This window comes from Mustela erminea, chromosome 1 (genome assembly GCF_009829155.1).
Source record: "Mustela erminea isolate mMusErm1 chromosome 1, mMusErm1.Pri, whole genome shotgun sequence".
NCBI classification, from domain to species: domain Eukaryota; kingdom Metazoa; phylum Chordata; class Mammalia; order Carnivora; family Mustelidae; genus Mustela; species Mustela erminea.
This window is the reverse complement of record NC_045614.1, coordinates 62771162-62798494: the sequence shown is the minus strand read 5'-3', so window position 1 is coordinate 62798494 and position 27333 is coordinate 62771162. Positions and strand designations below refer to the sequence as shown.

At 47.0% G+C, this 27333-nt stretch overlaps 1 protein-coding gene across 2 annotated transcripts; it reads left to right on the top strand.

The window, feature by feature from the left end:
• Window positions 1-570: 570 nt before the first annotated feature.
• SLC22A14 (solute carrier family 22 member 14) lies at window positions 571-27318 on the top strand. Of its 2 annotated transcripts, none has more exons than XM_032352454.1 (11): window positions 571-785; window positions 12303-12818; window positions 13551-13654; window positions 13857-14011; window positions 15051-15219; window positions 20318-20438; window positions 20694-20791; window positions 21063-21259; window positions 23001-23109; window positions 23710-23913; window positions 26916-27318. In XM_032352454.1, the coding sequence occupies exons 1-11, from the start codon at window positions 774-776 to the stop codon at window positions 27112-27114; spliced, it is 1884 nt and encodes a 627-aa protein (XP_032208345.1). In that variant the 5' UTR covers window positions 571-773; the 3' UTR covers window positions 27115-27318. The 2 variants fall into 2 exon arrangements, with proteins under 2 accessions (XP_032208345.1, XP_032208264.1); XM_032352373.1 differs by having other exon boundaries at window positions 573-785; window positions 21045-21259.
• Window positions 27319-27333: the final 15 nt, after the last annotated feature.

Genomic DNA, 27333 nt, shown 5'->3' with positions numbered 1-27333 from the left:
TCTCCCTGTTGCCGGAAGCCTACTCCTCAACCCTTCCCTCTGGTTGCACCCAGCTAACAAAACCACAGCAGCGAATGAGCCCCATCGTCTGCCTTCTCTCTCCCAGCAGCCCAGGTGGCTGGTCCTGGTGCCACAGGCACCCGCCCAGTGGGCCTAGCCTGTGAATTCCCAGTTGCCAGCCTCCACTGGGCTTAACAGCGCCCAGCCTTCCTGCCAGGCTTTTCTAATCTGCTTATTTTCCAGCCTTCTCCAGGGGCCATTTCTACCCTCCATCTGCATAGCTCCTTTCCTCCTACCTTTCTAACAGGTAGCTTCCCTCCTTTCAGGAAAAGGAGAAACCATCCTAGGGCGGCTCCCCAAACTTCCCACCACCAAATCTTAAACCTACACTGCCTCAGGCCTCTGCTCTGTTTCCACCTCTGTTCTCAAGGCAGTTGAGCTCCTCTGACTCTCCCCCCCACCTCCACCCCAGGTATGGGGAGCAGGATGGACAAGTGGTGTCTGGAAGAGTGGGAAAGCTTCCCTCAGTGGGGTTTATGAGGACAGCAGGTACTCCAGGTGCCAGAACTGTCTGCCCTCACGTGGAGGCTTTCCCAGCCCACCTTGCCCCATTCTGTTTCTAGAGTCTGTGTTTCTAGGGTGTGGAAGGTGGCAATTATGATGACACCTGGCAATTGTGGGGCTGAGTTCTCAGCACAGATGTGGACAGGAGCCTGCTGGGGCCTGTTCAGCTATGAGAAGTCTGTGGAAGGAGCAGGCTGCCCTCACAGGAAATGACTTCTCAGGTATGGTAGTTGGCCATTTCCTGCCCTCAGATAAAGTGCTGCTCCCGGCTTTACCTCCCTTTCCTGGGCCTCTTTTTTGTACACAGAACCAATTGCTTGGGGCCTGGCCACCAACAGGGGACCGTTGGTGTCAGCAGAGGAAGCAAGTGCTCTAGAGCCTTGCAGACTGGCAGGGTCCCGTGAGGGGCACACTGAAGGGGACCCTGCAGGAGGAGGCTAGTGCAGCTGGCTCCAGGCCTGAATGTCAAATCTCTGAGTAGAGCCAAGTTCCCTAGCTGGGGGGTGGGGTGTGTGTGTGTCCTCTATCCCCACCCCCACCTCTCCAACCTTACATGCATACACACTGTATGGGTTTCTGAGCCCTGCTGCTAACAAGTTACTACAAATGTAGTGACTTACCACAAAGCTGCTACCTTCTAGTTCAGGAGGGCAGAAGTCCAAAATGGGTCTTACTAGGCTAAAATCAAGCGTCAGTAGGGCTGCATTCCTTTCTGGAGGCTCTAGAGGAGAATTTATTTTCTTTCCCAGCTTCTACAGACTGCCCACATTGCTGGGCTCCTGATTCCTTTCATCTTTAAAGCCCATGGTGGTCAAGTCCTAATGGATATAGCTAAAGTATATTCATTTTCATTGTTGTACTGTATTCCATTCATTATTCTGTTGATGGGCATTTATGCGCTTTTTTTTTTCATATTTGATGTGTGTCATCATGAACATTTTGGTGTCCGTTCCTGGATCGTATGTAAAAGTGTTTCCCCAGAGTTTATACCTAGAAGTAGAATTGCTGGGTCGTGAGGTATGCAAATATTTGACTGTATAAGGCAATGCCAGATTGGTTTTCAAAGTGAAATTGTGAACAATCCTGCCAGAAATAATGCCTTGTCAAAACTATTTAAGTCTTGTCAAGCAAAGGAGTGTAAATTTCTCATTATGGCTCTGATTTGCATTTTCCTCCTTATTAAAGAGACTGAACACTTGTGTGCCACAAGAATTTTCTGTTCTTGAAATGCCCACTCATGTCTTTTACCCAGTTTTGGATTGTCTTTTTATTATTGATTTGTAAGGTTCTTTGCCTATTCTTGATTCTCATTTTTTCCCCCCAATAATGTGTTTGCAAACATATTTTTCCAGTTGTGGCTTTTTTTTTTTAATTTTCATATTCCAGTAGTCAGATTTATCATTTAACAACTTTATGGTTAGCATAAAATAGCACAGCTTTTGCGTCTTGGTTAAGAAATCCTCACCCAAGGGACACCTGGTGGCTCAGTGGGTTAAGCATCTGCCTTTGGCTCAGGTCATGATCCCAGGGTCCTGGGATTAAGTCCTGTGTTGGGCTCCTTGCTCAATGGGGAGTCTGCTTCTCCCTCTGCCCCTCCCCCTGCTTGTGCTCTCTGACAAGTAAATAAATAAAATCTTTTTAAAAATCCTCACGCAAAAGTAAAACATATATTCCTTATATTTTCTACTAAGAGTTTTGTTCTTGAGATTTAAGTCCTTAAGAGGGCTGGAGTTTTTGTTTATGATGTGAGGCACATTTCTTCAATTTTTGTTTAGTCATGCTGCTCTCTCTTTCCTTCCAAACATTTGTTTGCATAGATCTATTTGTGGGCTTTCCATTTAGCTATTCCTGAACTGTTACCACTGTGCCTTTAATTAATGTTAACTTTATAATAAATTCAATATCTGGTAGGACAAATCATTCCTCCCTATTATTCTTCAGAATTGTCTTAGGTATTCATGCCCTTTATTCTTCCATATTTTGCAATCATCTTGAGAGAAATTTCACAAAACATATTTTTTGGATTTTGACTGGAATTTTACTGAATCTAGAGATCAGTATGGGAGTTGACAGCTTTTATTCACAACCATTAAATATCTCTCCACGTATTTTGCTTTCTCAACATATTTTCATAAGCTTTTGGGGGGGGGCGGAGTGAGAGGGAGAAAGAGAATCTTTTTTTTTTTTTTTAAGATTTTATTTATTTATTTGACACAGAGATTACAAGTAGGCAAAGAGGCAGAGAGGGAGGGGGAAGCAGGCTCCCCACCGACCAGAGAGCCCGACATGGGGCTCAATCCCAGGACCCTGAGATCATGACCCGAGCCCAAGGCAGAGGCTTAGCCCACTGAGCCACCCAGGCGCCCAGAGAAAGAGAATCGTAAGCAGGCTCTACACCCAGCTCGGAGCTCAGTCTCACAACCCTGAGATCATGATATGAGCCGAAATCAAGGGTCAGACGCTTAACTGACTGAAACACCCCGGTGCCTCCATGTGTTTAGGCTTCCTGAGCCTGTTTTTAAATTTGTGTAACAAATGAGTTGGAGATGCAATTTTTTTTCATTTTTATTATTGTTTTTTTAAAGTAAGCTCTACATCCAGCATGGGGGCTTGAGCTCACCACCCCAAGATCAAGAGCTGCGTGCTCTACCAACTGAACCAGCCAGGCATCCCTGACATGCAATTTTAAAAAGCAAAACAAAACACACACATACACAATTGGGGAAAAGTCACAAATAAATGATTCTTTTTTTTTTTTTAACAAATAAATGAATCTATGGAGACAGAGGTTTTTTAGAAATGCTATTCATGGTTTAATAGAATTAGGAGTTTGCTACCATGCTGTTTAACAATTACTTATATTGCTCAATTTCTGAGATTTCATTCCAATGAGAGCTGCATATTGTTAGCTTGGTTTAATGGCTGCTGATAGATTTCCCGGAAATGGAATACATTTCCAGTTGTTATCTTAAATGAATTTTGCTTATTGCATCATAAAAGTTGGGCTCTGATGAAGTTTCTTCTGTAGGGGGCACACTGAATACTTGCATAATTCCCCCCCAACCCCCCACCCTCACATCTTGCACTTTTCCTGCTCCCGCCCTGGGACCAACCACGTCTCCAAAGAACCCTCATTCTTTCACTTAAAAACCTAGATCTGAGTACTGGGTGTGATCATTGCTATGAGGTGTTACTGCTCGTGGGCCTCTCAGGGAGCAGGGCTAGAAAACACAGATCCAGCATCTCTCTAGCTCTTTGTCTGTGTCTGAAGTCATGAGTTCATACTGGTACCTTTGATTCCAATCCAACGCCATGGTCTTCATTCTAGTCTTCACCTGTCCTCAGTTGTAACTCTTCTCTCTAACAGAAACCTAGCTCTTATTACCCACACCATAGCTATTTGCTTAACCCCAGCAAATAGGCAGGTACGTAGAGTAGCTTCAGCATTGCAAATTCATACCCCTGTGACAAACAGATGCACTGACCAGAATACAGTTTTGTGCAATTCTTATCTTCAGCTTTATATCCTCGACATATTGTTTTCCAAAGTTACTTAAGTTAGTTCTTTTCTTCTCTGTCTCCTTCAATGTGGTTATGATGTTTATTTATAATACACTTAGTTTGCCATTTGGATTTTTGCCTCGTCCTGTTAATTTCAATTTATTTGAGGAGGGAGGTGTATGTGAAACATGCTAGGGTTCTAAAGGTCAGAATACAAAAAGTTGTACTTAGGGAAGCATCACTCCCCCTCCTCCCTTTACCCCCATTACGTGTTTGCACCCGCTCTCTCTCATAGATAACCAATCTCTTTAGCCTGTGACTTACCTTTGCTGGATTTTTTTCCTCACAAATGAGCATATACCTTATCTCTTCCTGTATTATATGAAAGGTAGCATATTATACATGTTCTTGAACATAGTACTTTTCTTACTAACCACTGTGGCCTGGAAGTCATTCCATATCAGTTCATAGACATTTTCCTCCTCCTTTTTTTTTTTTTTGAAAGCTGCATAATATTCCATTGGGCAGTTGTACCATCTTTTATTCAACCACTCTCCTCTGTATGGACATTTAGATTGTTCCTAATGTATTTTCTTATTGACTAAAGTGTATCTTCAGGGTAAATTTCTAGAAGCGGGATTGCTAAATCCAAAAGTTAGTGCGTATATAATTCTGTCAAATAGGTCACTGGTCTCCAAGACCACCCCCAGTTCTGGGATTCACTAGACCCACTCACAGGCTTCAGAAATTGTTATACTGGCAGCTAAAATGTATTACAGTGGAAGGGTACAAAACAAGGTCAATAAAGAGGAAAGATGCATGGCGTGGAGTCTCGGAGAACCAGGTGCTACCTTCCAAAAATACTCTTTGAGCAGAATTACACAGCACACTCTTACTACCCCAGTGACGGACAGCAGCAACATAGGTCAAGGCTTTCCTGCCTGGGAACTTTCCTTGAGCCTGAGCTGAGGGTTTTTACTGGGGGGTGGGGGGCGGGCGGGGTGTGGTGTAGGGTGGGGCTAGTCACATAAGCACAAAGTACCTTCATGATTAACTGCAGTTACTGAAACTTCCTGACTCAATTTCAGACCTTAGGAAGGAAGGAGATGTTCCCCATAAGGCACAAACCACATAGACAAGTCAGTACAATGTGGTTCAAAGTTCCAAGCAAGGAAAATATTCTTGTCAGTCTGTAGCACATGGCTCGATTCCCAGAAACCAGCTGAGGACTAGTCCCACATGCAGGTCCTATGAGAACGTGCAAGAATGAAGAAACTCAGGGCAGCCGGGTTAACTCTCCTGCATATTAGGCGTTGCCAGGTTGTCCAGAAGGTTTGCACAGGTTGCATTCCCATCAACAATGGGAATTTGCAGGGCGCCTGGGTGGCTCAGTGGGTTAAAGCCTCTGCTTTCGGCTCAGGTCATGATCCCAGGGTCCTGGGATTGAGCCCCATCATCGGGCTCTCTGCTCAGCAGGGAGCATGCTTCCTCCTCTCTCTCTGCCTGTTTCTCTGCCTCCTTGTGATCTCCGTCTGTCAAATAAATAAACTCTTAAAAAAAAAAAAATGGGAATTCGTTTCCTCACGGTCTCACCAACAAAATGTGTTGTCATAGTTTTAATTTTTGCCAATCTGATAAGTAAAAAATGCTCTTAGCATTCTTGTAATTTGCATTTCTCTAATTTCAAGTGAACTTGAACATTTTCCCATTAAAATGGTTTATTTTTACAAATTGAATGGCTTTAGGTTTATAGACATTGTAATTGACTTACATATATTCACATTATACTCAGCTAGTTTGCTAATTTCTCCTTTTGTTTCTAATTATTTGTAGATTCTTTGGAATTTTATTTTCTTCTTTCCAATCTTTATGCTTTTAATTTCTCTTTATCTCATTGTACTTACTAGGGCTACCGTACGATGTTAAATAGGCGATTGTGGACACTTTTGTCTTCTCTCTCATTTTTAAAGGGGATCATTCTAATGTTTCCCCATTTTAGGATATTAGGAGGGGGAGTAGATTCCCTTTGTTGAATTTTCAAAGAAATTGTAATTTTTTCTAGGATTTACAAAAAATCATGAATCAGTGTTGAATTTATCAAATGCATTTTCTGCATCTCTAAACATTATCGTATGGCTTTTCTCTACATTTATAAGTGTTTATGTATTTTCTAACAGTAAAACCATCTTTGCATTCCTAGTTTAAAACTGATCACTGTAGTATATCTTTCCTTTTTACACATATCAAATTTGATTCACTAGCATTGTACTTAGAGCTTTTACGTCTATTTTTATGAATGAAATGGGTCTATAATTTCCAATGTTATACTATAGTTCTCTAGTTTTGTTATTGAAGTTAGAATGATTGGGAAGTTTCTTTCTCTTCCTATTCCCTGAAAAACAATTGTATACACTGGAATAAATTGTTATATAAAAGTTTGGTAGACCTTCCGCAGAACTTTTTGGGTCTGGTGTTTTCTTTAGGAAAAGGTTCTTAATTTCTGCTTTCATGTCTTCTAAAAAAATTATTCTATTTTATATTATTATTATTATTATTTAGAAAGAGAGAAGAGGAAGATAGAGATGGGGGTGCTGCACAGAGGGAGAGGGAGAGAGATAATCTCAACCAGCTCCCCATTGAGCACAGAGCCAGATGTGGGGCTCCATCCCAAGACCCTGAGATCATGACCTGAACTGAAATCAAGAGTCAGACACTTAACTGACTGAGCTACCCAGGCACCCCTGCTTTCATTTCTTTCATCACTGTAGCACTTGTAAGGCTTTCTATTTATTCTTGAGTCTATTGAATTCATTTTGTCTTAGGAACTTAATTCATCGTTTCAAATTCATTGACATAAAGTTGATGTTAGCATTTAGTTAATATTTTTAATCTTCCTGAGTCTTTATATTCTTTTTTGCATAGATAAAAAACTTTACTGTATTTTGTTTTTAAATTTTTTATTTAATTTCACCAGGGGTGTGTCTAATTTACTGATCTGCTTAAAGAACCAATTTTGGACTTTGTTGATTCTTTTATTATATTTTTGATTTCTATTTATTTCTGTCTTAACTTTACTATCTCCTTCCTTTACTTATACTACTTTTAGTATAAAAGTAGTTTATACTACTGTTTTTTTCCCCACTTTTTATCATAGGCATCTTACTTATTTTCAGTTTTTCTGATTTTCTATTATAGTTAAAGCTATAAATTTCCTACAGAGTACCACCTTTTATACCATGTACAGGTTTTAATATGTTATCACTCATTATGACTCATTTATAAATATATTAAAATTTCCATCATGATCTCCTTTTTGACTTATGACTATTCATAAATTTTTAAAAACTTATATGTATATATTTATAAGACTTATGAATATATATATATATATATTCCATGTCCATGGATCAGAAGACCTAATATTATTATTAAGATGTCAATTCTTTCCAACCCGACCTATAGGTTCAATACAAGTCTCAATAAAAAATACAGTAAGCTTCATTCGCTTGGGTGGCTCAGTGGGTTAAGCCTCTGCCTTCAGCTCAGGTCATGATCTTCAAGGTCCTGGGATCAAGCCCCGCATTGGCTCAGCAGGGAACTTGCTTCCCCCGCTCTCTCTGCCTGCCTCTTTGCTGACTTGTGATCTCTCTCTCAAATAAATCAATAAACTCCTTAAAAAAAAAAATACAGCAAGTTGGAAGGGTGCCTAGTGGCTCAGCTGAGTGTCCAACTTTTGATTTAAGCTCAGATCATGATCTCAGGGTCCTGGGATAGAGGCCCGAATCATCCCACATCATTAGGCTCCCTGCTGAGCAGAGAGCCTACTTCTCCCTCTGGCTCTACCTACTTCTGCTCGATCTTTCTCTGTCAAATAATTAAAATCTTTAAAGCACATGTGTTCCTAGGTATTTACCCAACTGATTTGAAAACTATGTCCACACAAAATCCAGCATGCAAATGTTGAGCAGCTTTAGTCACAATTGCCAAACACTAGAAAGAACCAAGATGTTCTTCAGTAGGTGAATGAATAAACTGTGGTAAGTAAATACAGTAGAATATTATTCAGTGATTTAAAAAAGAGCTATCGGGGTTCCTGCGTGGCTCGGTGGGTTAAGCTTCTGCCTTCGGCTCAGGTCATGATCTCAGGGTCCTGGAATCGAGCCCCATATCAGGCTCTCTGCTTGGCAGGAAGCCTGCTTCCCCCCCTTCTCTCTCTGCCTGCCTCTCTGCCTACTTGTGATCTCTGTCTGTCAAATAAACAAACAAACAAACAAATAAATAAATAAATAAATCTTTTTAAAAATAATAAAGAAATTAAAAAGAGCCATCAAGCCATGAAAAATTATGGAAGATCCTTAAAGTGCATATTGCTAAGTGAAAGAAGCCAGTCTGAAAAGCTATATACTGTATGGTTCCAACTATACAACGTTCTGGAAAAGGTAAGATATGCAGTAAAAAGGCCAGTGGTTGCCCAGGGTGGTAGAGTAGGAAAAAGAGTTTAATAGGTGGAACACAAACTTTTTTTTAGGGCAGTGAAATTCCTGTATGATAGTCTATGGTGTCCTAGGGGACATGACCCTATACATTTGTCAAAACCTGTAGGATTTTGGAGAGCAAAGAGTGAACCTTTACATATACAAATTTTTAAAAAATCATTTAGGAGACCAAGGGATCCTGGGATGGAAGGCAGACTGACAAATGCCTACAGCTGTATTACAAATGTATGTGACATACACAAGAATTCTAAATTAAGCTATTAAGCTCTGTTAGTGATTTCTAATGCAATTGTGTGTAGTCAAAAGACAATTTCTATTCTTTGAAATTTGTGGAGGCTTGTTTTCTTGCCTGGTATATGATAAAGTTTTCTAAATGTCCTAAGTAGGTACGGGAAAAATGTGTATTCTCTAGCAATTAGATGCAGAAATTTACAAATGGCCACTAGAAAAAGCTCATTAATTGTGTTATGCAAATTATCTTTGCTACGTTTTTGTATACCTGACCCCGTGGAAAAGATGCACTGAAATTTCTTATTATAATATCAGAGCTGTCAATTTCTCTTGTTAGTTATACTTATTATTGTTTTATATATTTGAAGACAATCTCAGGTTCATACTTACTTATTTATTTAAAAGGTTTTATTTATTTGTTTGACAGAGAGAGACAGTGAGAGAGGGAACACAAGCAGGGGGAGTGGAAGAGGGAGCAGACTCCCAAGGAGCAGGGAGCCTGATGCGGGCCTCGATTCCAGGACGCTGGGATCATGACCTGAGCTGAAGGCAGACACTTAACGACTGAACCACCCAGGCTCCCAGGTTCATATATTTTTAAAATTAACATTTAGATAATGAATCTCTCTATTCCAAATGATACTTTATCTTTTTATCTGGTAGTAATATGGCTAAATCAGCTTTCTTTTGATGACTGTTTGCCTAACAGAACTTTTTTAAAAAAAGATTTTATTTAATTGAGAGAGAGACAGAGAGAGCACAAGCACGGGGAGAAGCAGTCTCCCTGCTGAGTGGGGAATCCGATGCAAGGTTTGATCCAAGGACTCCGAGATCATGACCTGAGCCAAAGGCAGTCACTTAACCAACTGAGCCATCCAGGCACCTCACCTAATGGAACTTTTTTCAACCTCTTATACCATCAGCCTTTCATGCTTCTTTAAATGTGCCTTCTTACAGGGTGACCATATTGTCATGAAAATCAAAACTCTTATGAGAAATGAAGGGGACACTATGAGTCATTAGGCCAGCCCAAGGGATGGGAACTGGGTGTGTTCTGGGAGAACTGGAAAATACTGGCCATCCTCTGTAAAAACAGCATATGAATTTAACTTTTAAAAGGCTTAATCAGATGCCTGGGTGGCTCAGTCATTAAGTGTCTGCCTTCGGCTCAGGTCATGATCCCAGGGTCCTGGGATCAAGTCCTGCATCAGACTCCTTGCTTGGCAGGGAGCCTGCTTCTCTCTCCGCCTTTACCTGCCACTCTGACTGCCTGCCTCTCTCTCTCTCTCTCTCTCTCTCTCTCTCCCTGAAAAATAAATAAATAAATAAAATCTTTAAAAGGCTTAATCCATGGGGGCATCTGGGAGGCTCAGTGGGTTAAGTGTCCAGCTTGTGATTTCAGTTCAGGTCATGATCTCAGGGTCATGGGCTCCCACTCCACACACAGTAGGAAGTCTGCTTGAGATTCTCCCTCCCCCTCTGCCCTTGTTGCCTGCTCTCTAAATTAAAAAAATAAATAAATCATTAAAAGGCTCAATCCATGACAATCAGTGTACCATGTCTCGTTTCTCCATACCTTTTCCCACTACTGCTCTCTAGGTATATCACTGGAATGGTTGTCCTTGAAATTTTATCATGCAAATATGCCTTCGAATGCTGGTTTCTCTGTCCTACACCCCAAACAATAGAAAGGTTGTAGGTTACTTTGGCTCAGATTGTCCTCCTCTTGACATATATTATTGTTGCCCATCATTCGATCTTTTTTTTCCTGCCACAAATGGACAGGATTTTTACGATTTAATACAATCAGTAGTTGGATTTGCTTACATGTTTTCCATGTTCGATTGCTCATTATTGGCATCCGAGGCTATCCTCGCGTGATAGTTTTCCTCCTCCTTGTTCTTTAGGACCTCGGTGAAATCAGGTCTCTTACATGAACACTCCCTCAATGTCTGAGTAGTTACAACTGTCTTTATTTTGCCCTAGTTCTTGATGGATAATTTTGCTTTAGTTCTTGATGGATAATTTTGCTAGTTCTTGATGGATAATTTTGCTGAGTCAGCAATTCTAGATTGGCTATTTTCTTTTTTTCTCAAGACTTTCACTCTCTTTTGGTTTCCTTGTTGCTTATCTTGTTTCCTAACAGAAGACTGTGAACACCACACTGCCCCTTTGTCAGTGACCTGTCTTCTCTCTAGATGTTTCTGAAGACCTTTGTCACTGCCGTTCTGTGGCTTTATTACAATGTGCGTGGCTATGGGTTTCTTTTTTATGGATCCCACCTGGGATATGCTGCTTCCTGAGTCTATGGATTCATGTTTTCCAAGTTTTTAGAAAATGTGTTGCTTTTATCTCTTTAACTCTTACTTCTCCATTGCTCCTACTAGGCCTCCAACTGGATGCCTGGTAAACTTTGTATCCCCTGAGTCTCTTTGCCTCTTTCACATTTCATCTGTGTGTTCCAGTGTGCCAATCCTCTGTGTCAAATCTGACTCAGCTTTTTTCCTTTGAGTGTTTCCATTTTAGAAGTTCAGTATCTTCCCTCCAAAAACGTCTTTTTGCTGATTCTTTTTTTTTTTTTTAAGATTTTGTTTATTTATTTGACAGAGAGAGATCAAAAGTAGGCAGAGAGGCAGGCAGAGAGAGAGAGGGAAGCAGGCTCCCTGCTGAGCAGAGAGCCCGATGCGGGACTTGATCCCAGGACCCTGAGATCATGACCTGAGCCGAAGGCAGCAGCTTAATCCACTGAGCCATCCAGCCGCCCCTTTTTGCTGATTCTTATCATGAGTTCATCTTGTAATTAGGACTTTCGTGTCTTTAAAAAGTTTGTACGATAGTAGTTCTATAAACTTGGCACCTGACAGTTTCAACACCTGCAGTCAGGGGCTGCTGGTTCTTTTTTCTATTGACTCAGAACGGATTGCCTTCTCAAGACTTTTAGAACGCTTCCTTTTGAACTCTTTGCTTGATCTGCTTATATTCTTACAGTCAATATTGCTCTCTCTCTCTCTCCCTCCTCCCCCTTACCTGCCTTTCCAGTTAGGCTCTATGCTGCTCTATGCCTCTCCACCATTTTGATGCCCCAGGTGTCCCAACTTCTGTGGTCACCTGACTACTCCTGATCCAGATATCTTGGGGGGTTTTGCTTGTTTTTTTGGAAGATTTTTCCCTGGAGATCTCTCCTACCTTTTATAAGACTGGTGTCTGTCTGTCTAACCAAAATTTCAGTTGTGGGGAAGCCGTGGGTAAGAAAGCTCTTCGGAACTTATTAATGACAACAGAAGCATAAAATTTTCTAAAACATTTACAAAATGCTAAGTGCACTGAAAATCAGGGATGGGTAGGGCCCCTAGGGAACAAATTATGTTAACGAAGAAACTTCCTACTCGAAGGAACTAGAGAGAACATCGAGGCTGGAATCCAAACTTCCGGTTAGTGGCTCCCCAGCCAGTCTCTGATGTCTGGGAAGTGGGGTCAGCAGAGACTGAGCTGTATCCTTTCTTTGAACAGATGGCAACAGAAAATGGCTGCAAGGTAAAGCACAGATCCCACCATTCTTCCATGAACTCGAACCAGCTTGAGGTACCAGTGCACACCCAGTCCCCGTCTCTGGAGAAGCTGTTACGCAGACTGAGGGCCTCGGACGCCCAGCAGGATGACAATTTTACCAACATCCTGGATGTGGTGGGGGAGTTTGGCACATTCCAGCGGAGGCTGGTGGCCCTCACCTTCATCCCCAACATCCTGTTGGCCTTCTTCATGTTTGCTGACATCTTCATGTTCGCAGCCCAGAAGCCCTATTGCAATACTAGCTGGATACTGGCAGTGGAACCCAATCTGTCAGAGGCTCAGCAGTTGAATCTGACCCTGCCCCGAGAACCCAATGGCAGTTTCCAGACATGCCTCATGTACTTGCCTGTGACCTGGGATCTGGATTCTATTATCCATTTTGGCCTCAACTACACACAGTCATGCCAAGACGGGTGGATCTATCCTGAGGCCAAGAAGCGATCGCTGGTCAATGAGGTGTGCCTTCTCCTGAGTTGTCTATCGCTACCCCACAGGCCCAGAGATGTGCCCTTACCCTCCTTGAACAGATGGGGATATTAAGGCTCAGGGAGGGGAAGCAACTGGTCCATGGTGACCTTGCAGAGACAGGGCCAGGGCAGCAATGCAGGATCCCTGTTGTCTAGGCCTGGCCTCACCTGTCTTTGCCAGGAAGCTAGAGTTGACGTGGGGGTCAAGGCAAATGTCAGCTGGCAGGCTTTGCTATCTGTCCAGGGAATTGCTCCGTAGCTATGGCTCTGCCCTGTCTGAACTCACACACAACAGAGAACTGGGGAAAGAAGCATCTTGGATCAAGTACCTCTTGCAGGGTTTCTCCACCACAGCTGTAACCTGGGACCTTCCCTGCACAGACCTGCCCAGTTTGAATCTATGGGCTGGGGCCATGACATCTGCATTTGGGAAAGGGTCTTCAGTGATTCCAGCCTTTGCTCAGTTACATTTCCACCCATTCCCCATCTTGGCCTGGGCCTCTGGTCCCCTCTCTCCAGGCCTCAATTCCAGGGTCTGCCAGATGCAGGATGGGCACACGCACAGCTGCCTGTCCCTGTCCCAGGCTCCTAAAGGCCCACCCTGCATGGGGATGATGAGGGTGTGGTGGTGGTGGTGGTGGAGGGCTGTTGGCTCAGTCCCTGGACCCAGAAAGTTGATCCTGGGTAAAGGCCTGTATCCAATCTTGTGTAAAACCCCCAGTTTGACTTGGTGTGTGGCAAGGATCGGAACACGGAAGGCGTGCAGACCATGTTAACGGCCGGCCTCCTAATAGGGTCCCTCATCTTTGGGTTCGTAAGTGACAAGTGAGTGTCCTGGAGTTCCCTCTGGCCCCTGGAAGCCCCTGCCTCCTCCTCGTGGGCATTCAGAGCTAGTCTCAAGCTGGGGGCGGCGAGGGCAGGGACACTCCGGAGGCCTATAGGCTGCTCCAGACCGGCCCCGGGTGTCCTGCTGGGCCAGCTCAGGGAGGTCCAAGCACCTGGCGCAGCCTCCATTGGACGCCCGCAGGCTGGGCCGCTACCCCACCATCCTGATGTCGCTGCTGGGGCTGACCGTCTTCGGCTTCGGGACAGCCTTCGTCAATACCTTTCGCCAGTATCTGTTCTTCCGCTTCGGCATGTCCCAGGCCTTGGTGTGCTACGCCATCAGTAGTGTGTGTTTAGGTGAGGCCCAGCTGCCTGGTTGGGGGATGGGGAGAGGTTCCCCCTGGGGGCGCACAGGGGGCGGGGCCTGGGGGGCTCCCACCGCGGGGGCGGGGCCAGCATGGGGCGTGGCTGGCGCGTAAGGAAGGGGAGATGGCAGGATTAATGGAGTTGCAGTCTGTGGAGGCTGGCAGTGGAGGGAGGAGCTTCCACCCGCAACGTCCTGGAGATGCTGGAGAATCTGTGCTCAGACTGCCCTTCCACCCCCATTCTCCATCCTGGCCCCTCATACCCCACACATTCCCCGTCATACCTCTTGTGTTCCCCTGTGCCTCCCATGGCTTATATGTATTGAGCCCCTCAGACGGTCTGGGCCAGCTGCTATACCCTCTCTATGTACTGTCTCCTGTCACCGTGACAGCACTCTCTTCGGGAGGTACTCTTCTCTTACCCCTTTAGCAGAGAAGCCTCAGGAAGTTAGCCAACTTGCTCAGGGCCACACAGCAGTTACATGGAGGAGTGCCATTTCATCCCAGGCCTGTGGGGTGCCAAAGCCCCAAGTTCCCATACACTCATTCAGCTTCCAGCTTCCGTGGCCTAGTGAGCTCAGGGCGCCCAGGCAGGAGACCTTTTTTCCTTGGAGCTTATCCAAGGGAACTCGCTTCTTCACAGAGGCCTGAGGGACTAAAAACAAAGCTAAAGGCACACACTCCTTGCCTCACCACATGTCAGGCCACTTGTGAGGAGTTGTACCCAGCACTGGGCCATCTCTGCGAGAGAGACACGTGGTCAGGGAGGAGATGTTGAGAGGGAGCCGTGAGGTCAGGAAGGGACTGGAGGCTATATGTGTGATTGGGAGGTCAGACAGGGGCCTAGGACGTGTCCTGGGAGCACAGAGGCACTCCGCTTGGCTTTAGAGTCCTGTTGACCTTGGGCAGAAGAACCTTCACCCAGATTGAACTCTCCCAAGCAGGGCTGGGGCATCTCAGAAGGCTGGGTGCCGGGGTAACCCCAGGGACTCTGAGCTGACCGTGATTTTGTCCTCTTGGCCTACATACAGCTACCGAGTGGCTAATAGGCCAACACCGGGCCCACGCCATCATCCTGGAACACTGCTTTTTATCTGTGGGATTCATGTTCCTGAATGGGCTTGCCTACAGCCTCTCCCACTGGCGGTTGCTGTTTCTGTTGGGTGGGGCACCCGTGTTCCCCCTCATTTCCTATATCTGGTGAGCAAACATGGCCTGCGCAGGGATGGGTCTGATGGGCTAGAAGTTGAGGGGTCTGGAGGGTCCTTGAAGGGGGGTGGGGTGGGTAGAATTTTCCTTTGGAGAAAATACATGCAGATGAAATGAGAAAGAGCCCAGGGCAGAACCTCTGGAACCCTAACATTAATCCCCACCAGAGATGCTCACAGAGATGTCAAAGAAATGGTCAGAAAAATCAGAAGCCAAAGTGTTGAAAAGGCAGGGTTGAAGGCAAGAAAGTTGATGCTGGGGAAGAAGGCCTTTGTGACCCTGAGGTGGCTTCAGTGCAATGGCAGGGGATTGAGGAAAGAGGAGGGACTGAAGGATGGGGCCTTCCAGGAGATGACTCTTCCCACAGTGCTGGGCTGAGATGGGCAAGGGGATAGTGATGACATGTTTGGGCAGCAAAGACAATCAGGGTAGAGTACGTGGTGTTCTGAATTGTGGGGGGTCACAGACAGAAACCTGAGACTCCCAAGCTAGGAAGGGACACGTGATGGCAGAGGGCGAGAAGAAAGCAGATGGAGAGTGAGAGGAAGAGACAGAAGTCTCCTGGGTAAGGACAGCAGTTCTGTGTGGGGAAAGGATCAGGATTCACCTTGACATCATCTCGGTTAATCTTTTCAACTTTGCAAAAAGGACGGGTCTCCTGTCCTGGGGACAGAAGGGGTCGGGGGTGGTGAGAGGAGAACTGAAGCTTCAGAGGATCAAAATAACTTGCCCAAGGCCACACAGCTGCAAAGTGGCAGACCTGGGATTTGACTCAGCCTGTGTGGCTCTGAATTTTACCCACTGTGCCATGCACAACATGGATTATAAGAGGTGGTGTTACCTGTTAAGAGCAAGAGCATGTATGTGGCTTGGAGATCTTCCAAATACCAAGGCTGGCTGCATATCTTTGGCAGTCACTGACATTCCCAAGTGTGTACTGGGGCCCTGCTGTTGCCAGGGGGCATGACTCTGTCATGGGAGCTAGAAAATAGTGTTTGATGGCTTGACCTTAAAACATTTTTTTTAAAAAGCAATAAATGCATGTTGTTAAAGTCTTTATACCAAAAGGTTGTGGTGAAACATAGTCAAACATTACAGCTCCTCTCAGCTCCCCCAGTTCCTTCCCCAGAAGCCATCACACTGTGGACTCTCAGCCCTTTCTTCTGATAGGTGCCTACAGAGTTCTACATTCTGTGAGCAGACAGCTCATTGGATGGGGCACATTTTTCTTTAGACATGTCCTGTCAGCTCTTCCTTCCCTGACACTTGACAATATCTTGGGCAGTTTCCCTCTCTTTACAGTCAATTTTTTTTTTTTGGTCAAAGATTTTATTTATTTGGGATGCTTGAGTGGCACAGTCAGTTAAACATCTGCCTTCGGCTCAGGTCATGATCCCAAGGTTCTGGGATCAAGTCCGACATGGAGAAAAAATCCTTGCTCAGCAGGGAGCCTGCTTCTCCCTCTGCCGGCCCCTTCCCCTGCTTGTGCTTGCACGCTCTCTCTCCGACAAACAAATAATAATAAAAAAAAGTTTTAAAAAACAGATTTATTTTATTTATTTATTTTAGAAAGAGAGAGCAAGTGAGTGGGGAGAGGGGCAGAGGCAGAATCAGTGCTAGCCCAATGTAGGGTTGGATCTCAGGACCCCAGGATCATGACCTGAGCTGAAATCAAAAGTCGAACGCTTAAACTGAGCCACTCAGGCACCCCTTCTTTACAGTCATTCTTCATTGTAAGGAAAAGTCTCATTTTGGTCATTCAGACTCACTTTGAAGCTTTGAAAAATCCAGTCTCGTCCAGTTTAAACTTAATCTTTCATCTAGTTCACAGCTTCTCCCTGGTGGCTAACCAGCTCAGGTGAGGGTTCTGACCTTTGCCCCTCCTCCTTTGTCTCCCTGCTCTGACCTTCCAGGTCCTAGGCAGGGGCTAGGGCATCAGAGAAAAGAAAGAAATGTGGGACAGGGGCTGTAACCGGTGGTCAGCGTGCTCTGTAGGGCAGATATTCGGAGGCTGATGCTTTTCATGGCCCATATGTAGGTCTTCAGGGGTCCACCTGGTGTTTCCCAATGCTCCAGACACCGTCCTTATGACCTCTCCGCATCCTGTCGCTGACAGTTTACCCATAGCTTCTCTCTGCAGAGGTCTCCGTGCCCTAGCACGCGAGGTGACTTCAGGATAGCAGGGTCCACTTGGCCAAAAAGGCTCTCACCGCCCCATCCCCCAGCCTGCCATTGCAGGTGGCTTCCACCAACTTCCTGCCTGACCACATTCAGGTTGACCTTTGGGTTTGCATAGGCACTCCAACTTGAGGGCGTGGGAATTAACTCTCCCTGTAAATGAGGGCAGTCCCCTCATTTCTAAATCAGTAAGTTCCAGGCAAAGAGTGGGAGGGCAGACTCCCTTTCTCGAAGGTGGTACCCTTCACCAGGTTTGAATAGATGAAAGCGACCTGGGGAGGGCAAGAGAGTCTCACTACCACCAACCGGAAATTTCCAACCTCTCTTGGTGGCTGAGGGAGGTGGCTACCAGGCTGTTCTGTATTTTTATTAATTTTTATTTTTAGTGAATCCTGTCCCAAATGTGGTAACACCTCTCTTTAGAATAGGAGATTATCAGTCATTGTTAATAGCCTTGGGACATCAGCAGAAATTCCAAGACAAAATTTCCATGTAATGTTCAGTTACCCAGCTCTTCCTCATTCTCTGATTTTATTATTTTCTCAATAGCATTGGAAACTTGTACTATGAAGATAAAATTGCAAAACTTTCTCAGATGTTTTGAGGGATACAAGTTAGAGTTTTCTTTTTTTTTCCTCTCCTGCTCCCTACATTACCTGTGTCCTCTGGGGTAATTTTTGTTTTCTTGCTTGATTTGTTTTTGGCCCCATTTACATTGAAAGGTCTTTTTTTTTCCCCCAACATTTTGGTGATTTTTGATCATCCCTTCATCTTTAAGAGCAAGTTACAAAGATGCTAATGGGAAGCTGTGAACAGAAGCTGATTGCCTGGTAATCCTGTAGGGCAATGCATCTCAAATTTCCAATAGCAGCAGAATCAATCTCATGGGGACTGGTTAAAACATCAGTGACTGGGCTCTGCCCCCAGAGCGTCTCAATCAGTAGGACTGGGGCAGGGCCCGTGAATCTGAATTTCTAACGAGTTCCCTGGGGATGCTGATGCTGCCGGTCCACTGACCACACTTTGAGAATGACTACCTCGGGGTGACCAAACAGCAGGCGCCTTCTCTTTGAGGGATCCCAAAGCCAGGGCGTTACCTGGCTCAGGTAGTTTTGCTCCCCAGTGGGGTTGGGAGTAGGGACTCTTGTCTTTGTCACTGATAGGGTCCGTGATCAAAGGAGCGAGACTGATACAAAGCGAAGGTCAAGCAAAGCTTTATTTCGTGCCAAGCATAAAGAATTAGACCGGTCGGGGCCCCTCTTACAGAAAGAGCGACCCCCCCAGCCTCACAGACTAACTTTTATAGAGCAAAGACCATATGGTTGAGCCTGGCCACACACAGGTGGCCGATGAGATTGCAACACACAGAGAAAGCTGCACAGTCATGCTAGGTCACACACCGGTGGCCAATTGAATTACAATTCACCCTGTAGCAGCCATTTGAACTAGCCTATCACCTTGGTCAGAATTGGCACCCAAAAGGCGGGGCCCACATTCTTTAGGGAGATAGTGATCCGATGTCTCCACCTGACCTGACTCATCCTTGCATTTGGGCTCTGTTATCTCCACCTGACCTGACCCTCCCTTGTATTTGGGCTCTGTTATCAGGGACTGGTCAACCATATTTTACTGCATAAACAAAAAAATGGCTGTTTAATCCGAGATGGAATCACTCTGGCTAAGTAGGCCCTTACAGTCACGCAGTCACGGGGCCTCCCCTCCATTCCCCTGTGTTTGTCCTCAGCCTGGCTTAGCCTCTGGGTGCAAACCACAGAGGGAACTAGAGTCCCATTTGGGAGGACTGGGTGTTCCACGTGCCCTGGCTGTGTGCAGTGCCTTGTCGCCTGGTCACCGACCTGCCTCCACCCACGTCGGGGCTGTGTGTTTGTTTGTGAAATCTTTCTTCTACCCGCCCTCTCTCCCACTCTCTTTGTTGATATCCACTTTCTTTCCTCTGGTTTAGAGTGGGCACATACTCAATCTCCCATCTTTCTGAAGCAGTCCCAGTTGGGTGACTTTCTTTGGGCGTGTTCCCAGACTTACCATGGAGAAGGATGGCATGGGGGCTTCCAGCTGGCCCCTAGCCGAGGGCAGGAGCAGGAGCAGGCAGAGAGAATAAAGTTGCCCCTAGTGTCAAGGGCATTGCCCAGCTGGCCACAGGAGTTGAGGCTGGAGCCTGGATTGGGGGAGGGGGTGTGTGTACAAGAAGTCAGCTCACTGATGGCATAGTTTGTAAAGAGTGCCTCATCAGGGCACTGAATTCCATGCCAGCTCTGCTTCTGTGACCTTGGGCAAGCCCTTACCCCCTGAGACTGGGAATAAAATGGAGATAATTATACTAGGTCCAGGGTTGGGCAGGAATTAAACTAACTGATTTGTATGTAAGGGCACCAAGCACATTCCCAGGCACATCATAAGTGCCTTAAATGCTTACCTGTGTGGATTCTGACAGCCTGGGAGGATCGGGAAGAATCAGGAGACCAGAGTTACTCCAAGGTCAAGGGTGGTGGGCACTGTGGGAGGGGAGGAGATGGCACAGAGGGGACCTCTGTTCACCTAGGCACAGGCTGGGCCCTGGGGTCCCCTGTATTCTCCAGGCTATTAGGAGACAGAGAGGGACAGGAGAAATGCCGACCATGAGAATGGGGCCCGAACAGAGGGTTGTGAGCATGAGCGCTCATGGAGGTAGCAGAGGAGGATGAAGCTATAGGACAGAGGCAGCTAGGCTCTGGGGTGACCCTGAGGGGCACTGGGGGCTGTGTGTGGCCTGGGGAAGGGCTGACTGCCAGCAAGAGGCAGAGGCACTTTGAAGTAGAGGGTCACTTTCAAGGCCTCCAACATCCATGTCACATTACGTTGGAGGTCTCTGAGGCAGCTTAGAAGGATGGCTAAGCACGGGTGGGCCACACAGGATCGTTCCGGAGTCCCCTCGGTGGCTGCTGATGAAGGGGAAGGTGGAGGAGGCCAAGCAGATGTTGTGCTACGCAGCCGGTGTGAACAAGAAGATCATTCCCTTAAGTCTGCTGGATAAGGTAAGAGGCCTTGGGCCTGGAGCAGGGCCAGGGTTAGGGTGTGGAGGAGCCTCTTCCTCCTGGGACCTCTGCCCAGAGGCTGTCCCCAGTCCACCACTCGAAGAGAATGGTGACAGCAAAATTGAAGCCTGCCAGCGGAAGGCCAGAGACCAAGCTGACACCGGGCGGGGCAGGGGTGGGTGTTGAGGTCCTGTGAGGGTGGGGAGCAAGCTGGGGTCTCAGTCTGGCCTCTGGTTGGTCTTGCTTGTCTTGTAGCTGCAGCCACCTGGAAAGAAGGTGATTAACGCCTCTGTCCTGGACTTCTATAACAATAAGTACCTCCTCAAGGTGACCTTGGTGATGGGTTGTGTGTGGTGAGTACCCGGGACTGGCCAGCAGGGAATGCAAGCAGAATCTGCCAGAAGCTCTGGGGAGGGGATGGGCAGCTACAGGGGGGCAAGGCCCAAGGACACCAGCTTGGCTACAGATCCAGAGCTCCGAGCTTCTTTCTGTCCCCCATTCCCACCCTGCTCCACTTGTCTCTGCCCCATCTTTATTCCTGCCCTGTGTGCTGCATCTCCCTCTCCCTCTCTCTCTGTGTGTGTCTCTCTCCTGGCTTCATTTCAGGTTTACTGTGGGTTACAGTTATTTTATGCTGATCCTCAAGTTGAAGGATTTGGGCATAAACATCCACTTCACTCGAGTGATTCCTAGCATCGTGGAGGTGCCCGCCCGGCTGTGTTGCATCTTTCTCCTTGAGCAGATCGGGAGGAAGTGGAGCTTGATTGTGACTACCTTCCAAGGCTCCCTTATGTGCTTGCTTGTCCTTATCCTCCCCTCAGGTATGGCTCACCCTCCCCTGGGTAACCCCCCGCCCCCGAAACCCTCCTGCTTCCTGAGACCCCTTCTTCCTGCCCTGTTTGGCCAACAAGACACCCTGGGAGTCAGCTGCTGCACCCACGGCCCTGTTGCCCTCCTAAGCTGGTGCAGATCATTGGAGCACTGCCCTCCTCAAGGGAGAGTCCCAAACTGGGCGCTGGAAGAGAGAGAGAGTGGGCAGCCTTCTTCCAGCCTGTGTCCGATCTGATGGTTGAGTGTGAACAGAGGCCCACCGATAGTCCTTCAACTGGTACCCCCAGGGCCTGCCTCTTGTCTATAACCTCTGATTGGGAAATGTCTGTTATCTGGAACTTCACAAAGAAAAAACAACCTGCCCACTGAAAATTGAGTGTGACAGGGGCTAAGCCCTCAGGAACATTCTTACAGGGAGGCCTCTCCTTCCCAAGAAGGCACAGTACCCTTCAGCTCAGAACTACATAAGGAAACTGGAGGCGAAGGGGGGTGAAGGCACAGCAATATTTTCAAAATTTCAGAGAGTCCTGGGCCGATGAATATGACCCAGGTCATAGGGCTAGAGAGTGGGATGTCAGTGTTCACTCAGTCAGAACTGCTAACCATGAGAGCCCCCTCAGCGGCTGGGGCCAGAGCAGGGAAGCTGTGTCCAGGGGCTGCCTCAGAGTCTGCCTCCTGCTCTCTCAGGGCTAGAATTACATATCTTGCCTGGGACTGGTCCTCTCCCAGATGTTGGCAGTGTTAAGCTGCTAAAACAAAATGGGGTCACACATGCATTCTTTTAAATTGCTGTGGCTTGGTAGTTTTTGTAAAAAGTGGGCCTATAGGGGCGCCTGGGTGGCTCAGTGGGTTAAAGCCTCTTCCTTTGGCTCAGGTCATGATCCCAGGGTCCTGGGATCGAGCCCCACATCGGGCTCTCTGCTCTGCAGGGAGCCTGCTTCCTCCTCTCTCTCTCTCTCTGCCTGCCTCTCTGCCTACTTGTGATCTCTGTCTGTCAAATAAATAAATAAAATCTTAAAAAAAAAAAAAGTGGGCCTATACAGAGCCAAACGAAAATGTTTAAAACTCTCAAATGTGTGAGAGAAACTAGGAGTAGAATCCCCAGTAGGTAAAACTAGATTTCTGGTTTCATCCCAGAGCCAAGAAAAGCTGGGGCCAGAGCAGGGAATGGGGTGGTGGCAGGGGCCTGCAGAAACTCCCAGAACTGCAAGGGGTCCCCTCCTAGTCAGTGAGCAGGTGCAACCCCCCCACACCAGGCTTCCCCAAGCCTGAAGAATGGGCTTTCCCGGATATTTTCTTCCTCCTCTTCCTCCCTCAATGCATACCTCTGGCTGCCCAGGGTTGGGAATCCCGCTCCAGGGACCTAACACACCCCTGGACCCCAGCACACACCCCTGCTTCCTCCACCTTGCAGAGGATAATAGGGAAGGTGGGAGGGCCCTGAGCAGGCCATGGGGTAGGGGAAGCTGCCTCAGGTGAGGTTACGGAAGACAAGAATGAACCTGGAGGCGGAGGTGCTGGGGCTGAGAGGTCGTGGAGTGAGCAACTCTCCCACTGCAGATGTACTAACTTCTGGCCTGGCTGGGCCTGAGTGTGCTGATCAGCTGCCAGGGTTGGGGGGGTGGGGGGTGGGGAGGTAAGGGTTGGGAGCGTGGGGGGGGGGGGGTGAGGACACGGTTTAGATGCCTTCGGGGAGGCCCAGGCTCAAGTGGCCACGTTATCTGGCCACAGACCTGAAATCCATGATGATCATCCTGGTCGTGCTTGGAGAGTTCAGCCTGGCGGCCTCAGTCTCGCTGTTCTTCATCTACACCGCGGAGCTCCTGCCCACAGTCCTCAGGTAGGCGGCCTGGTGGGCGGGGCCATGGGATGTGGTGAGGGCACGTTCCAGGAGCTCGCTGCAGTCCGAGTGACAGGCGCGTGCTGAGTGGTTTCCCTGGATCTCCCCATTACACCTTACAAATACCCCGCAAACTTCGTCGTTAGCCCTCTCTCAGCCAACAGGGTCAGGTCGAGGCCAGCCCACAGATAGCAGAGCCGGGCAGCCTGAGGGCAGACTCGGCCTTGCCCTGCGGTCTGAATGTGTGTGCTGCTCTGAGGGTCCGGCTGGGCTGTACCCCGTGGTGGTGGGTGGGGGTGGGTGAGGGTGGGATGGGGTAGGGGCAGGGAAGTCCGTGGTTCCGTGGTTAGGGTGGCGGCTCCTCCTCCCCACCCAGCTCCACCGCTCTGTCTTCTCCGGCACACCTGCCTGCGCCCTGGCTCTCACTTCCCCTGCTCCTGATCCTGAAGCAGGCCCCAAAGCCAAACTCTCCACAGACCCTCCGTGAGTAGGCTGGAGACTGGAGCATGTGAAGTCTGGGAAGCCAGGGCTTCCACCCCACCTCCACCCAGTCTCTGGGCCCAGTAGGCCTCCTAGATGAGCTCTCACTTCCCCTTCCAGGGCGACAGGTCTGGGGCTGGTGTCTCTGGCCTGGGCAACTGGAGCCATCTCATCCCTGGCAGTCAGCTACCAGAAATTCATCATCCTACCCATCTTTCTCTGCTGCATCTCAGCCACCCTGTCCTTGTCCCTCTGCTCCGTGCTGCCAGAAACACAAGATCAGGCTCTCCCTGATAACCTGGAGCACTACTTCCTGCAGACAAGGTAGGTGTGCAAGGCCCCTGGCCCTGGCCCCTGAGACTATGTCAGGCACTGTCCACCCTTGCCTGTTGGCCAGAGGGGCCTGTGACCCCAGGGTCACAGCAGCTCCCCCAGCTCTCCTGGATGTCGCCATTTGCCTCCTCTCTGCAGCCTGGCCCCTGCCAGCTTCTGTCCTTTTGGCTCTCCTGACCAGCCTGGGCCAGGCCTTCTCCTTTCCTCCCACTCTGCCTCCCTGTCTGGCCTTGGTGCTGCTCCTGGAGATAACCTGGGCTCTCTCCCTCCCAGGGCACAGGGCCTGGGTGGGGGGGACCAGCTCTCTGAGTACCTCCCCTTTCCTATCTGCACTCTCAGCTTCTCAAAAATGACCCAGTCTTTTTAAAATTATTATTAACATATAATGTATTATTTATTTCAGGGGTACAGGTCTGTGAATCATCGTCTTACACAATTCACAGCACTCACCGTATCATGTACCCTCCCCAGTGTCCATCGTCCAGCCACCTCATCCCTCCCCACCACCCCCAGCAACCCAATATTTCAAATTTGTATTTCAGTTTGTTTCCTGAGATTAAGAGTCTCTTATGGTTTGTCTCCCTCCCTGGTCCCATCTTGTTTCATTTTTTCCATCTTTACCCCCCATGACCTCCCACCCTGCCTCTCAAATTCCTCATAGCAGAGAGAGCATAAGATAATTGTCTTTCTCTGATTGACTTATTTTGCTCAGCATAATACTCTCTAGTTCCTTCCATGTCATTGCAAATGGCAACATTTCATTTCTTTTGATGGCTGCATAGTATTCCATTGTGTATATATACCACATCTTCATTATTCATTCATCTGTTGATGGTTATCTAGATTCTTTCCATAGTTTGGCTATAGTGGACATTGCTGCTATAAGCATTCAGGTGCATGTGCCCCTTCGGATCACTACGTTTGTATCTTTAGGGTAAATACCCAGTAGTGCAATTGCTGGGTCATAAGGTAGTTCTATTTTCAACTTTTTGAGGGACCTCCACACTGTTTCCCAGAGTGGCTGCACCAGCTTGCATTCCTACCAACAGTGTAGGAGGGTTCCCTTTTCTCTGGATCCTCGCCAGGGCACAGGGCCTGGGCGGGGGAGACCAGCTCTCTGAGTACCTCCCCTTTCCTATCTGCACTCTCAGCTTCTCAAAAATGACCCAGTCTTTTTAAAATTATTATTAACATATAATGTATTATATATTATAATATATATAATGTATATAATATATATAATATAATATATAATTATATATAATTATAATTATATATTATAATTATAATTATATATTATATATATTATTATTATTATTATTAACATATAATGTATTATATATTATAATATATATAATGTATATAATATATATAATATAATATATATAATTATATATAATTATAATTATATATTATAATTATAATTATATATTATATATATGTTATATAATTATATATATATTATATATATTATATAATATATATATAATTATATAATTATATAATTATATATAGCCACTATATCTGTCTTTTCCTGATTTGTTAATTTTAGCCATCCTGACTGATGTGAGGTGGTATCTCATTGTGGTTTTGATTTGTATTTCCCTGATGCCGAGTGATGTGGAGCACTTTTTCATGTGTCTATTGACCATTTGGTTGTCTTTTTGCAGAAATGTCTGTTCATGTCTTCTGCCCATTTCTTGATTGGATTATTTGTTCTTCAGAGTGTTGGGTTTGATAAGTTCTTTATAGATTTTGGGTACTAGCCCTTTGTCCGATATGGAGGAACCAGTCTTGATTCATAACTCTACCTCAAGTTCCAGTGGCCCAGAGCCCTATTTGGGAACTGGGCTCTGCCCCCACTGCTACAGAGGCACTTCTGGCCTCTGGTCTCCTGGTCTTATGACTGGAAGAACCATGCCTTCTGAGGTTTGGGTCAACATGACCCATCACTCTCTCCCTGGACCTGAGGGGACCTGAACACCAGTGAGGGGCAGAAGCTACTTGATGTTCTCCAGGGCCCTGGACTCATTCCACAGCGTAGCTGCCTCTGGTCATCTTCTGCCCTCCTCCCCACCACCCTTCTCCTCTCCCTCCCTCCTCAAACTCTCACTGACACCATCTGTGCTGGGCATTGTACTGGGGCTGGACTGGCGGTCTCCAGCCTTAAGTGATAGTTTATGGGGAGAAAGACATGCCAACAGTCTTCCCTTAATGGGCTCTGAGGGAGGGACACACAGGACCTAGGGAGGAACTTTAGTTTGGGGAATTGGGGCAGGCTTCATAGAGGAAGTGGCAATGGAGGAGTGCTTTGAAGAATGAAGAGGGGTTTGCCCCATCATAGAGAAGAGGAATGTGATGCTGCAGAGTGGCTAAGAGCACAGACTCTGGAGCCAGAGGGCCTGCATTTCTGTCTCTGCTGCCACTTCCTCACATGTGCCCAGAGGAGTTATCTAATGCCTCAGAGACTCACCTGCTTCATTTGCAAAATGGAATGATAACAGAGTCATAAAAATCCCTAGTGCTTCCTGAACCTTGACCATGTGTCAAATCCTGCTCCATAGAGGCCTTTTCATATGTTGTCCTAACAACCACATGCAAGGTAGGTTCTGACCCTGTTCCCCATTTTACAGACGAAGAAACTAAGGCACAGAGAAACAAAGACATGTGGCCTAGGCTTTCTCTGTCTTGGGGCTTTAGGCCACATTAAGCCCATGTAACATACTTGGCGCAGAGTCTGGCATGCGCCCAGTGCTCCATAAATGCTAGAGATGAACCCCCAAATATGCAGCAGTGTGAGGGGCCTGGGTACGGTCAGGAGATTGCACAGCCCAGTTCTGGTGGTGAGGGTCCCTCTCGGGCGCGTGACAGAGCTTGGCTGGGGACACGCAGGCGTGGGAAAGCCAAACGTCTCAGGCATGCAGAGCCCAGCATGGTTTTCCTTAGCTCCTAAAGATGCAGGGTCCTGACTTGCTCTCCAATGGCTTCTTCAGGAACATGGCGGAGGACATGTTCACGGAGGAAGTAGTAAGTGAGGGGACTGCGGAAGTGATGAAGAACACCGTTCTCAGTTCCACGAAACTGAAATCAGACTCGGACAGTCTCTTCAGCGTGTCCTGGCAGGATGTGTCTTGGCCTGGCAGAGGAAAGGAAACAGACCCACGAATGACTGATGGCCTGGCCCCCAGATGATCTTGGTGGGAGCTGAGGGTCTGGGTGTGGGGCTGTGGACTAAAGGCCACGAATTCCAGGCCTAATCCAACTGAGGGACAGGTCCGTCCTGCTCCAAGGCCAGCCCTTGAGATCCAAGAATGGCCCCTCCTGGGTGAGCTAGGGTGTGATTTATTCCAATAAATGTGCCATGTTGGACCTGAGATGGCTCAAAATTGGTCAAAATTGGCTGTGTGTGGA